The sequence below is a fragment of the Leuresthes tenuis genome, unplaced genomic scaffold (assembly GCF_036924035.1).
Source record: "Leuresthes tenuis unplaced genomic scaffold, fLeuTen1.0.hap1 SCAF_13, whole genome shotgun sequence".
Taxonomy (NCBI): Eukaryota; Metazoa; Chordata; class Actinopteri; order Atheriniformes; family Atherinopsidae; genus Leuresthes; species Leuresthes tenuis.
In genome coordinates, this window is record NW_027325367.1 from 7117646 (window position 1) to 7131500 (window position 13855).

A 13855-nucleotide genomic window follows, 5' to 3' on the forward strand; every position below is an offset into this window, starting at 1 on the left:
TATTCGTTTATGATTTTATGACTAATTTCTGTTTCCTGTTACATTAGCCTACATTAAACTGCAGTGGCCTGTTCTGGTATAAGCTAGCAAAAATAAAAAATATATTCCTCTTGGTCCATTTTTCGGTTTAATAGTATATCCTTGTGATCAAATATTTGCATTGTTGTATCTGAGTGACACCTAATGGTAATCATTAAAAACTACAGCAATGGAAACTTTGAAGAGTTGTCGGCGTCACATTCGGAAACCCTCTCGTGACACTTCGGCTTTATTCGTGTTCTGCAGTCTCCGGCGGTCTCCGGTTTCCTAATAGGTCACGTGGGTTGCTATTTGAGACCCCGCCCTAAATAAGCAGAGGCACCATTTTGTTTTATTCTGGTGTTTGAGGTTGTTCTCGACAGTTGGACAAGAAAATTGCTATTACGACCTTATTAAGGTATGTGTACATTGATTAAAATTGATGCTAGTGTTATAATGCAAAATTTACATGGTTAGAAGGAACGTTATTCCTTGTTTTCAGATGTTATTAGGTTAAATTAACTTGCGAGACGGGTTTTCTTGAAATCGCTAGCTAGGCCTCATTTGACTAACGCAAATCTCCTGTTTGCAGTTGATCAAAAGTGATTTTCAACATGAGTGGATGTCGTATTTTCATCGGCCGGCTGAGCCCATCGGCCAGGGAGAAGGATGTGGAGAGGTTTTTCAAAGGATACGGACGTATTAGAGACATTGACCTGAAGAGAGGCTTCGGCTTCGTGGTGAGTCACTGTAGCGGAAAATAGGTCGGGATAATTTAACCAAACTGCAGTCTGCTGAAAATGTGACACACTTACGATCTCAGATCAGCAGAACACCATTAATCATCTGAGGATAAAACTGCTGTGTACACTTAAAGCTTCTGCGACCTAAAATGTTCGTTCTGCCTCATTTTTCTGCCACACCCATGCACCAAAGCAACCATTATGTTCTCAATGTCCAAAATTATTGAATAATTTGAACTAAAAGTGCCGCTTGAAAGGTTTAAATGATGCAAGTCCTGCTTACAATCACATATTCGCACACACCATTGTTTTTCTTATTAACAGGGTTAAATGAGTAATACATCTTAAAACGTATTAACAAACCGAGCTTAAATGTATCCTGTTAACTTCGATTGTAATAGTTGTTTGGCTAAAAGCTCCGGAAGTAATAAAGAATGGGCTCACAGTAACGTGGTCATGCTTTTGAGAAGGAAATGTTTTCCTGGCTCTATTGTTTGCTATTTTCTCGTGTTTAAAGATACTGGAAAATGACTTGGGTGTTATTTGCTTTTTCCGTATTTAATGGTTTACTGTGAAAATAGAAATTAAAGAGGCTCCCAAAAGTCTCATCTTAACAGGCCTGAGCATGCACCATCCACCATTTTGAGGTAGTGTTACATTTGATGCTAAGTTGATGTACCTTGGGTGCAAGGAGAGCCTTAAACACAGTCTAACAGATAATTACAAACCGTAAAATATCAGTTTCCCAGAGCAAGATGAAGGAGTATGGATGATGTTGAGACCCAACACTTAAAATTTAATTTTGCAGAAACGGCAAGGAATATGCTAAATAAAGGTTGTTGTATGTTGGGTTTGCTGCAGGAGTTCGATGATCCCAGAGATGCCGAAGATGCCGTGTATGAGCTTGATGGCAAGGAGCTCTGCAATGAAAGGTAGGAATTTCCTTTTGTTGATTGGTAGTAAATTAGAGTTGATTAAATTCACTCACATCCTGGCTATTTGTACGGGATGCTTTCAGACTCAAAATATGTCCTCTCCTTGTGTCCACATTGCAAGAACATAGAACTAGGTTTTAGTTCTCAGTTTGTTGGGTTTCAGTAGCTCTTATTTGGCAACACTGAAGCCCAGTTCTGGTTGGACCCATTTTACCAGCTGTTGGGCACTTGAAGACTAGTGAATCTCCCTGGGTTGTGGCTACAAGGAGCCTCAAAACAGTTTGATCTCAAAGCACTTATCATATGCATTCACAGGATTATGGGGTCTTTGGAGCTCCACGAAGAACATGTCCTCGAGGTTTTTTCTTATTCTTTCTTGTTCTCTGGTTGCATTTGCACTGCTGAGGCGCTGGCCACACCAGTGAAAGTCGCATTGTAATTCTGGCCTCCTTCTGCGTGATGTTTTTTTTTTCATAGACGGCTCCTTTTCTTAACTGGAAGCTACAAAAGCGTCCACAATTTTTACAATTGGGCACAGTTCTTGCGGTGCGGACACAAATAAAGAGGAGAAGCCTTTTCCAGGAGCTATGGAAAGATTCCTGTGGTATGAAAGCACTTCTTGTCAGTGTCCCTTCTAAAGAAAACTTTCCTCAAACACCAGGGTGACCATAGAGCACGCTCGTGTTCGTCTGCGAGGTGGTCGTGGCCGAGGGGGTGGTGGTGGCGGCGGTGGAGGAGGACGTTTCTCTGATCGTTACGGCAGAGGCTCTCAGAACAGTCGGAGGTAAATATCCTGCCTTGCTTATAATGGTCTTCACAGATGTCTGATCCTTTTTATGTGGTCTGTGAGCTGGAGAAATGAATCTGTTTGCGTAAGATGTACCTAAGTCTTGTGTGCACTGCACAATTTTGATCATTTGAAAATCTGGCCGTTAAGTGAATGTTTTCATCCTCTTCCGTTTCAGTCGAAACCCTCCTCCAATGCGCACAGAGAACCGCCTGATAGTGGAGAACTTGTCGTCTCGTGTCAGCTGGCAGGTTTGTATTAGCTTTAAAAGCTACAGCATCACAGATAATGTCATCTTCTTTAGTCTGCCTCCAACAATATACACATACAATTGAATTGCTGCTAAAAGATGAAAATAAAGACTGTTTGTCAATTAAATTAAATAAATGATATCAGACTTAGTTGAACAACATGTATTAATAATCTATGAATTAAGCCCAAATTTTTTTTTTCTAAAGAAAAAGCTCTTATTAATCCGCACTTAATGCAGTTCAGTAATGACTCAAAAAGCAAAAACACTTAAATTTGTTCCTGTTTTCAAATTGTAACCAATTCTCCACCCCTTTATTTGCCAGCCTGACTGTTGTGTCATATGGAAGAGCTCGCTTATGGTGGAGTTAACCCCTTCTGGGTCCTTCTGTCTGGGTTGAGCCTGTGGTGTCAGCCAGTGTGTCCTACTCCTAGTTGATGCCTGCTGGTCATGTGAGCGCTCGCTCCACACTAGAGGCGCTGGCGGCCCTTCGCTCGCTCGCAACGCCTGATGTGTGGTTGAGAGCGAGAGAGAGGAAACAGAGTTGGCAGAGAGAAAGCAGAGGAAAGAGCGAGAGTCGATGGTGATGGTGGTGGCGTATTGATCGATGGTTCGTTAATTTGAGGGGCTTCGATCGATTGATATCCCCCCTCCCTTCCCCCCTGTGGTGTTCCCGCACATCGCGAGAGAGTGTGAATTCCTCCCAGGTGCCCATGGATATTATCTGCTGTTACCCTGGTTATGGTGGGCTCGGAGAGCCTGCGGCCCACCCCAAAGGGTTTCGCTCTCAGGTAGTAGTTTCCTCTCTTCCACCCTGTTCACTCTCTTTACTGAGGTGGGGTGCCGAGGCAGGGACGGTCCCGGCGCCGAGCCCTGTGCCCTCCTTGCCAGGGAAGATGGGGGCTCTTACTGCCAAATGCTGCCCAGGTGGTGCCACCGCTGTTCAGTTCCTGCAGATGGTGTTCATCTCTCTGTAGTTGTAACGAGCGGTGCGTCCAAGGATCTCAGAGCTGTTGCAAGAACATACTTGTTCAGTAGTAGAACCTCTAAGTTTTTATTAATTTATTTAAAATTTACATAAATTGTACTTTTTTTTTCTAAGGATCTGTAATTCTTTTAGTTTTTCTTAGTTTTCTTGTTTTTTTTTAGTTTTTTTTTTTAGATAAAATGTTTTTGGTTTTTTTTAAGCAGCAGCTGGTTGAACAGACTTTTGAGTTTCTTGGACTCATCCTCTTTATCTGCAGTAGACTGTGTAGTTCTGAGAATCTAACCATCTCTTCCTTTGGGTAAATCAGTCCACTTTATGTCTCAGCCTGTGTCTCTATTCTGAGCCTCCAAAAACTGACCGAAGTTTGCATATGTAGGACCTGAAAGATTTCATGAGACAAGCTGGGGAGGTGACATTCGCAGATGCACATCGTCCCAAGCTCAATGAAGGGTAAGACCACGCCTGGTTAACAAGGAAAGTGTGTGATGGGAAGTGACGCTGAAAAGAACAAGCTAAAACGGTGTGTTTTTGTTTTTCCACTTTTTGCAGGGTGGTTGAGTTTGCCTCTTACAGCGATCTGAAAAATGCCCTTGAGAAACTGTCTGGAAAGGAAATCAATGGCAGGAAAATCAAACTCATCGAAGCAGCCAAAAAGAGGTTTGTTTCCTGCTGGAGGCTTCAGTTCAAATAACGCCAGTGTTGTAAACGCCAACATTCATTGGCCGTTTATTCATCCAAAATGAATGTACTTTCATCTGAATTAGTGGAAATAAAATCAATGCAGTAGTTAACTTTTTATTTCTAATTATAACATTTCAGATGTTAACACCTTTAAAGCGTAGGCAGCCTTTAACCCTTTAAAACCCTCATTACAGGTTGTCTTCTGATTGGTCACATTTCTTTTGATTTTGTAACTTTGCATATGTCCCTAACAGCGTGATGGCTTAATCATATATAATTATTATTCCTCGCCTTGTCTTTTTTTAACTTTTAACAGGTCGAGAAGTCGTTCCCGCTCTGAGAGCTCATCTCGCTCGCGGTCCCGTTCCAGGTCCCGGGGTCGCTCTCAGTCCCGCTCTCCCAGACGCTCCCGAAGCCCTGCCAAGGCCCACCACCGTTCCCGCTCCCGCTCCCGCAGCGGCTCCCCTGCAGGTGGCACCTCCTCCATGAGCCCCAAATCCAAGGATCCCAACAAGCGCTCGTCCAAGACGAGCAAGTCCGTCACCCCGTCCTCCCCTCCGCCCGCCCAGAGAGGCTCCGTCTCCCGTTCTCGCTCTCGTTCGCGCTCCCGCTCTCGCTCTAGATCTCCCTCTACTGACAGCCAGCGCTAAACGGTTATTGGTAGTCGAAGGTAGAAGCGACTTGGAGGAGTGCACGCTGGAGCTCCTGTGCCCTCCTCTGAAAGTTGAGCTGAGTTTTCTTTTGAGTAAAGTTTGGTTTCCTCTGGAATTTTCTCGTCACTGTCTTAAAGTTTGTCCATTTTCACACAGACGCATCGTCAACAACAAACGGTGATGTTTAGCCAGATATTTTCATAAGGGAGTATTTGAATAAAACACTGCTCCGATAACTACACATGTAAAGTATTGTCCTCGTTAATCAACGGATCTGAACTCATGCTCACAAAATGCCCAAATTCTTGGGCATTTGACTAATGTCCACACTTTGGACGGGTATTCTGCATTTTCCAGCGGTGCAAGGATGCCTTTGAGTCGTATGACCACTGTCTTTAGCTTTTTGTGATACTTTTGCTTGTCACTGGGACATTTTCTGTCCTGGTCCCTCATGTTCTCCAAGCCCTTTGACCTTTTTTCTAAGCTGTTATACACAGCTTGTGTGCGTGCGTGTATGATCTCACTTAAGATGCTTGCATGTCTTTCTGTTTTACTTCTTATCATAGTGCATTTTATTTGTGCTTAAAGCTCAAACAGACCACCGATTTAACCAACATTGGCAGCTTCTGTATCAAGGTCACTTGTGTACAGTTCCATTTTTTTCCACCAAACAGCAGTATGCTTTATTAGAGTCACGCATCAGACAGTATATCTGCAACGGTCAAAATTTTATGTTAAGAGGCAAAACTCCAGTACAGAAAATGCACACCTGAGTTTTCTCTGTTCTGCAGTGGTGTTGCTCACAGAATGCAGTTTGTTTCAGCTTTGTATTGTTTTTATTTTCTTGTTTATGTAGGAATCTGTGTACAGTTTGCAGTTTTTTGTTCGAAAGCCTTTAAATTTAATTCCAAGAATACGTGTTGGTACTGTGATGTTACTGTGGCTCAAAGGAATATGTAGACAGGGTTTGGAAGAACACATTTTTGTACATGAGGATTTTATTTTCAGTGAAAAATGATAGATGTTTGTATGGTGTATGAAAACAATGGACTTAACCAATAAAGGCATTTTAATTAAGCCGCTGCTTTATTGTGGAATGTTTTGACAATAACTTAACATTCCACCTTGAGTCATCTGGCACAAAATGGCGGTCGTGCTGTTGCACATCTCTTCTTTCAAGTAACTTTTTGTATGCATTTATTTCCGTGGAGGCGTATTGAAGGGTAATCCAGTAAGACCCAGGACCATATTTGATGTTTGTCCATCACACGGTCCCTTCAGAGAGCTCTTTCAGCTTGTCTTCGACAGTTGCTGGCTGGTAAGTCTCTGCAGGTTACACACACACATGCAGATCAGCATCTTGAAATGAGAACCTGTTCAAATGCTGGACTTGGACAGTATTTAAATATTTGCTCTTTTGCAGTAACTTTAAAGGTAATTTATTTTTATGTAGTTTTCACATGCTAATGCAGTCTAGTTTTACATCTGTTTTTTATTTTGATACTGTCAAAGCAACAAAATCACGGGTGTGCTTAATAAGGATTTTTTGGGGAAATGGTTCATGTTGGCTAACTCAGATGGGAAGCCAATGTTATTTTCCCATTTTGCTGCAATGGTTCCCTCCTTTTGTAGCTGTACAAATCAGCCCCTTGCTGGTAATGGCTGCACCTAATGCTTCAAACTCCACACGCTTGTCCTTCATCATGTACCGATACTTATCCGGGAACCAGGGACTTTCAGGGGGTCCTTTCTTAGCCTCCTTCATGTTGACAGCAGGACCCGGGAGCTAAAGGCCCTGATGCAGAGGTTTTAAGATTTCCATAAACATCTCGGATTGGTTGAATATTCCCAGCATTTTATTTCAACCTTCCTGTCTCAGTCATCTCAGCTTTAATGTCAATAAAAGCTCATAAAATGTTTTGTGAACACAAAATTTAAACCAACATTAATTTGGGGGATCTCCAGAATGAGACGCATTTGTGACACGAAAACAGTGAAATCAGAGGAATAAAATGTTCATCTCTGATCTTATCACAGCAGTTATGCTGTAAAAGCAAAAATAAAACCACCCGAGTGTATAACAGAGATTTTGAGTTAATAGAGCTCAAGCACACTTCCTTGTTTTCAGCTGGATCTCAAATATAGTTCAGGCTGTTGCCTCTACAGCATTTAGACACCACAGGCTGCAGCTGTAACAATAGAAAATAACTGATACTTTACTCTGATTGTTTTACGGTGGTTACTTTGTGTTCTAAGGCACAAATAAAAACACCTTAAACCTCATACAAGTGTGTAACATGGACAGATTTGGAGTCAGAACAGATGAAGAGCACTTCCAGGTTTCACTGTAGGCTCAGCATGGCAGTGCTCACTCCCCAGCGAGCATTGACAGGGTGAGGCGACACACTTCAGTAGACTTAATTTACCCCAAACCTTTGCGGAAATGCAACAAACAGAGGGTTGAAGTAATCTTTTAGCTCCTGGGGGAAAGGTGCTGGATGCTGTTGGTTGTAATACAGCTTTAGTTAGTTTGTTTAATAGCAGATGCTCATTTTGTCAAGTGTCAGTGGAGTCCAGGAGTTGATAATTATCACTGTCAAAGCTAAACATTTCTGATCAAACTGGGTACTCAAATCACTTGGGGATTAGGATGTAGTGATTTTAAGGGAGACCATAACATAAATAATAATCAATTAAAACCTTTTACATGCTGAAACTGGGGCACTTAATTCTCCTTTGTAAAGATGAAATTAACTCTAATACCTGCAGCTAGAGCATAAGTCTCACCTTTCTCTTTTCTTGTGAACCTTTGGTAACACCTGAACAGCAGGATGAGCACCATCGCCTCCATCAGCTGAAAGGACGCGTAGACCAGCGGGAACATAAACATAGACCCCATCATCGCTGGGGGAAAGGCTACCTTCAGTATGGTTAAGCACAGCTGGATGTTCTGACAGCCTGTTTCCATGGCAATAGTCCTCCGCTCCCTGAAGGGATAGTAACACATGAGTCGTGAATATTTACTGAAAGGCTCGTGATTCAGTGCTTCCCACCACAGTGTCGGAGACTTACGAGTGGTTGAGCCTGAAGAGCGAGGAGATGATGTAGCCAAAGCTGTAGCCGATGAAGGGCATGAGGGCGCCAATGGCCATGAGCGGCGGAGACAACACCGTCAGGATGGAGCCTCCAACTTCAATGCTGGCAATGATGCCAATCACCACAACGGATATCATCATTACAGTGATGCCAGCCTGAGAAGAGCAACACAGGAGGATTCAGGACTTATTTGATTCCTTTTCTCTGCAACTATAGTTTTCAATTGAAAAAAATTGCTCATATTCAATATTTTTCATATGAACAACAAATCCCATAAAACTGACCCCAACAACTGCTTGATTTATCTGTAAGATAGAGTTCGCAGCATCCGACCTTTGTAATGATCTTGGAGTACTGAGGCCGGTAGTAGTTAAGGAGGATGCCGGCACCACAGGGCAAGAGGATCATGGCGAGGGAAATAATGATGTCAACATAAGGGACAGCGTTCTGCAGGTTCGAGAAGCCCTGACAGTAGAGGTAAAGTAGGAGAGGCATCATGCCCAGAGCCAGCAGTGTGGAGCACGACGTCATCACAATGCTGAGGGAACAAACAGGAAAGGGTTTTTTATAACTGGACTTGACTTTTGTCCACAGCTATCAGAGTTATTTAGGCTGCCTGTCAAATACTTAAGCAGCCCACTGGTCTGAATGCAGCAATAACTGTAAGATCATTTCTGCTTTTCAGGGAGTTTATGATCTGCAAAACCTCCATAATACTTGTACGTTTTCTGAAATGTACAGAAGTTAAGTGCATGACTCCAAATGCATTTCAGGGTCACGGTTCAACATTTTACTCATATTTAAAAAAAAAAAAAAAAGTTGAACTGTAACAGGCTTTTTTAAGGAAGATTTGCACATTCAAAAGTTTCATGGGAAGGTGTGTGGGAAAATATCACTACGGTTTCAAATCTAGTAGAAAATGTTCTTGCTCAGCATCACCAGCTATTATTCCTACCAGCTTCATTAGAAAATTGTGGAAAGAGCTCTTGCAGAACAAAGGTCTTAAATAGATTATGCGCAGGTGTGAGGCAATCACTGTCACATGAGTGTGTCTCTCAGTGATTGGCAAACAACTTCAGATGTGATAACCAGAGAAGAAGAAGCTTCGCATGATTTAGCAAAAGATGTAGTGGAGACTGAAAGAGATTTTTGCTCATCAAGACAATGCCCCAGAAAATAATGTGATCTCCAAACCAGAAGTTGAATATTTAATCTGTTGATATGCATTACGCTGAATCCTCTCATTTGTATACCCAATCGATCTTTAAGAGACCATATCATCAGATCCAGCAATATCCACACATTTAAAAGAGCCACCTCTTATTCTACATGCTAGTATATGATAAGAGGAAAAAAGTACACAGACATTGTGAAGACCTCTCCGAAATGGATGCTATGAACAACAAATTATTGTGCCAAATCCAGCAATACTTATTCAAATGGTCAAACAACCTTGTGGATTAGCTTCTGTTTATGAAGCGTAACATTCATTAAAACTGTGAATGACTATATGTTAAAGCTCATGAATTATCCAGTAGCTCTACGTTTTAATGGTTTCAAAACAGGGCATCATGATGTTTGAGTTTCAGAAAACTGAAAAGATGACACACAGAAAAGTAGTAACATTAAAGAAATCATTTATAAAATATAAGTTTGTCGGATCTTTATCCCCAAAAGGTTTAAGTGATGAGATTCCGTGGTGTGTTATTCTATCGAGAGTCTGATGGATCTTTATCTTTCAGCGGGATACATATAAGAGTTGCATTCATCAGACATTATTTCTGTAATGATGCTCTTCCTGCCCCACTGCCATCAGACTCCATAACAGCTAACAAATTGCACTACCAACTACCTGTTTACATTTGATTTTTGCACTATTCAGTGAATATATATTTATTATTTTTCTTCTGTTTATTTGTATTTTCTATCTAGCATTTTTTACTCCTTTGACTGGCATTCTTGCAGACAGCAAAGTAAGTTTTTCATTGTACAAGGAAACATGATTCTACTGTGCACATGACAAAAAAAAGTATGAATCTTGTAAATCGACAGAGTTGTTATTCCGGAGGTGGGATTATGTTGGTATTTTGAAGTTCTGTTTTAAGAATGTTAAACTCACATCTGAGAGTGGGATTGGCAGTAATTGAAAGGCACACCCATGTGATTGTAATTGTCTCACACCTGCGCACACAGACAGTATTTAGGACCACTGTTCAGAGATGGCACCTTTCACAACTCTGTGGTGAAGGCCCAGAGGGGCTGACACGTTATTATTTCTAATTAATGGTGATGCTGACTAATAGTGAGGGGCAAGATTTTCTCCTGAAACTAAAACTTATCACATGTGATTAAGAAAACAGGAGAGTCTCTAATGTTCATGTTGTGAGATGTAATGAACGATGAAGCCTCCAGGGGCCGCCATCAGTGCCTGTCAGGTCTAACAAGAACCAGCCTACTAATTTATGGCCTCCATATGTCTCAATACACAACTCCTTCTCACACTTTGACGTTTCAGTCGTGGAAATTGCAGAATGTGACATATTCTTAATTGCCTGGACAATTATCAAGTAAAATCATGTCACGAATCTTTTTACAGAAAACATGGGCTGTCTCACATCAAACGTCCTCTGTGTTTTTTCATTGACATGTTAAATGAAGTAACTCAATATTCAGAATGCCAACGACTTTTTTGTTGTTTGTGTTGTACTTGAGATTGTTGTATTGCTTTAACTGATATCTCGAGCAGCCTCACAGACCCAGGTCAGATAAGCTCTTCAGACATCAGATAGAGCTGGAATGTCCTGAACAGCATGTAGCCACACACCTGCTCCTTTGTAGAGGACGTAAGAAATGGGGTGATAGTAAAGTGGCTTAGTATCAACTTATTATGATAAAATCCCAACTGTATGACCAAGCTGGCGATGTCTTGCCGGTCATTCAACTCTAATGATTGGTGTCACGGGAGACTGTGATTGGCCCGTTATTAATATGTTTAAACAAGTGTCTGGACATATGACTGAGGTCACTGAACTGAAGGTAGATGGTCTCTGCTTTGCATCCATTAAGGACCATGAATTATTAAGCAAAAACAAGATGTTATTTCTGCTTTCCAAAAGCAGTTTTCTGTGCACAGTTGAGTTGGCAGCAGACATCCCAGGCGTTCATCTCTCAAAATCTCAGCACTTCAACCTAAATCTATCAACGTGTCTTTAATTTTAAGGTTGAAATGAATGTCTCTACGGTGATTTTGGTTCACATATTTCCATCAACACAGATCAAACATATGATTAATCTCAGCTTTTATAACCACAAAGACACGTTCACTCTGAGACGGAAGCAAAGGATCATTTTAGATTGTTATTTGTGCAAATATTGTGCTTTATTGCAAAAGACCTCTGAAGAATGTAATGGGTATACTCCGATACTGTTATACAAAAGTACACTAACAATGGGATTTTATGTCCTTACAAAGCAATATGACTCTGTAAACTTTTCCTAATCTGCTACTGAGCTCACAAAAAGCTTTGTTCCAATGTACATTTCAGTTTTAATCGTCTCAGTTTGGCACAAGCACAATGTGCGTACCTGAGGTTCATGTCCCCCTTTAGAGCCAGAGCCAAGATGTTGGACAGGGCTCCTCCGGGACAGCAACCGCAAATCAGAATCACCACAGCCATAATTTCAGGCAGCTGGAACCCCTGAAACGCAACACAATGACACAAGCTGGTGACAACGGGTAATATTGGTGTGAGTTCTGGTCTGTCAGCTAAGGCAGTATGGCACACGGAAGTAAAGGATGCAGACATGTAAATAAAAGATCTCACAGTGATTGTGGAAACTATGATTTAAAAAATGATGAAGACGCCTGTATGTGAGTGATGAGGCTGTAAACCTGGACTGAAAGACACCTGACACTGTGGTGGGAATCACTGGGCTGGTTCAGGAACACCCCTGAAACCATTGTGAGTGAACAGTTTTTCACTGTATAAATAAATGCATCCAAAACTCTTTCATGCTAAGAAGAAAAGACAAACTGGAGCAATGTCATATGCTGCAATTCAATTTACATCTTTGTCAGGCATTACTTATTTCAACAACATGAAGTCAAACCACTAATTCGCAGGTATTACAACAACAAGGCTTTGATGTGAAAGAGTGCTGAACAGGCCTGTCTGCAGTCCAAACCTGTCTCCCGTAACAGTTGATGGAATGAGAAACAATAACCATAAAAAGAAGGATGAACTCTTCAGTTAAAATTCCATATTAGGCCAATTGGAAACGATTTAAAAACTACATGTTGTATTCCATCATTTAACTGGAAATTACCACAGCCACTATTGCAGAGCACCACCTGTCACCTCGTGGAAACACCCAGGAAGTTATGTAACTCCACCCTTCACGGTGATGAAAGAAATATTGTCTTATTTGTGTTACACATCTAGATATTGTATTGTTTCTTTCCTTGAAGACAATGGGAACGACAGAACGGTGGATACATCAATCAGCTGAATTTTTTCAATTTTTCACTGGCTAATGCTGACATTTAGTATGACCTGCAGTTGTATTTTTGTCTTTATGTATCCGGTTACTCCTTTTCCTGTACGGATAAAATGATCCATTCAGTCATCTGTTTATCAACTTACCAGTTTGTAAAAATAAATTGATGCAATGCAGTCTGGAAACCTGTGTTGAAATGTGCACACCACTTATGATCTTCTATTAGCCAACCCTACCAAATGCTCAGTAGTTCTTTTCAACATGAGTTGGTCTCCTCAGTTCCTCAGTCAGTGGTAAACATACACCTGTTTATTTACATTTTGTATGGTTTTCACATATTTTTTAAAGCCTTCGTGCCATCTTCTAAAAGAAGCTGCCGTACCAACCTTAGCCAAGCAAAAGGCTGTGAGAGGCATGATGCCATACTGGGAAAGAACGGCAATGACCACCCCTTTGGGTTTCACAATGTGATCCTGCAAAGAAAAAGAGTATAGGAATTGCAAAAACCTCCTAAAGTCCATCTGTATCCTCATATCTAATGATTGTTTTAAACTTGCTTTAAATTTGTTGGGACAGCATGCTGTTACCTTGATCTTTGACACCTCCATGGTGCATCCTAATGAAACCATTGTGATGAAGAGGACAACGATCAAAACTATGTTGACAACTTTGTCCATCACTGGTGACAGATGAAATGTTGAACTGGAGCTGGTGTTTGTAGCTGTCATATTGATGGAGAAGCCATAGTTTTGCAGCAAATCTGGTTCAGAGGACATTTCTGCTGTGTGATCCATGGTTGGGGCAGAACTGGAGGGACTGGAAACACAAACAGAGATGAGCTTGTAAGGTATAGACAGACGTACATTAAAACACTCACTGCTCACAGCCATTGTGTGTGTGTGTGTGTTCAAGCAGCACAGTTTTCTCATTTCCTCATACATAAGTCATGCGTGATACTTAAGCTGCTCTTTGTCATCATACAGTTACATTATCAGAGCATGATGAGAGTAAAGCAGCCAAAAACAGACAAAATCTTCAGAGGGTTTTTGTTCCACAGATAACAGATTAAGTGCTAACAACATCACAAGCACAGAGGGTGCAGGTAATCCTGCACTTGACAGACAGAGGAGGCACTGTCAACTTGGTGAGAGTAAAACTCTGTTAACACCAAGCTCATGCCACCTGCGTTGTCTTCTTGCTCCCAGCT

General features: G+C 41.4%; 2 protein-coding genes across 3 annotated transcripts in view; one reads left to right on the forward strand and one right to left on the reverse strand.

Annotated features, from left to right (window-relative positions):
• Positions 1 to 342: 342 nt before the first annotated feature.
• Positions 343 to 13855, forward strand: part of srsf5b (serine and arginine rich splicing factor 5b) — a 161824-nt gene continuing 148311 nt past the window's right edge. Inside the window, exons 1-8 of one of the 2 annotated variants that reach the window (XR_011907207.1) lie at positions 343 to 436; positions 611 to 758; positions 1623 to 1693; positions 2358 to 2480; positions 2662 to 2734; positions 4098 to 4171; positions 4271 to 4378; positions 4719 to 5919. Coding sequence is in view for 1 of the 2 variants with exons in the window: in XM_072362586.1 (XP_072218687.1) it covers positions 633 to 758; positions 1623 to 1693; positions 2358 to 2480; positions 2662 to 2734; positions 4098 to 4171; positions 4271 to 4378; positions 4719 to 5052 (909 nt within the window). In the remaining variant the exon portion in view is untranslated. Of the gene's footprint in view, positions 437 to 610; positions 759 to 1622; positions 1694 to 2357; positions 2481 to 2661; positions 2735 to 4097; positions 4172 to 4270; positions 4379 to 4718; positions 6133 to 13855 lie in introns of those variants that run through there. The other variant, XM_072362586.1, reaches the window with a different exon arrangement.
• Positions 6300 to 13442, reverse strand: slc10a1 (solute carrier family 10 member 1). Its single transcript, XM_072362449.1, has 7 exons — positions 13236 to 13442; positions 13035 to 13121; positions 11737 to 11849; positions 8485 to 8689; positions 8128 to 8306; positions 7843 to 8042; positions 6300 to 6381 (listed from the first exon to the last, which is right to left on the reverse strand). The coding sequence occupies exons 1-7, from the start codon at positions 13440 to 13442 to the stop codon at positions 6320 to 6322; spliced, it is 1053 nt and encodes a 350-aa protein (XP_072218550.1). The 3' UTR covers positions 6300 to 6319.

Bases quoted from the DNA above. Each gene is read 5' to 3' on its own strand.
- slc10a1 (XM_072362449.1), bottom strand. From the start codon at position 13,442: ATGGATCACACAGCAGAAATGTCCTCTGAACCAGATTTGCTGCAAAAC. The intron at 11,850-13,034 runs GTTGGTACGGCA...GTTGCGTTTCAG, and splicing joins CAGCCTTTTGCTTGGCTAAG to GGGTTCCAGCTGCCTGAAAT. The intron at 8,043-8,127 runs GTAAGTCTCCGA...CTATCCCTTCAG, and splicing joins CTCTTCAGGCTCAACCACTC to GGAGCGGAGGACTATTGCCA.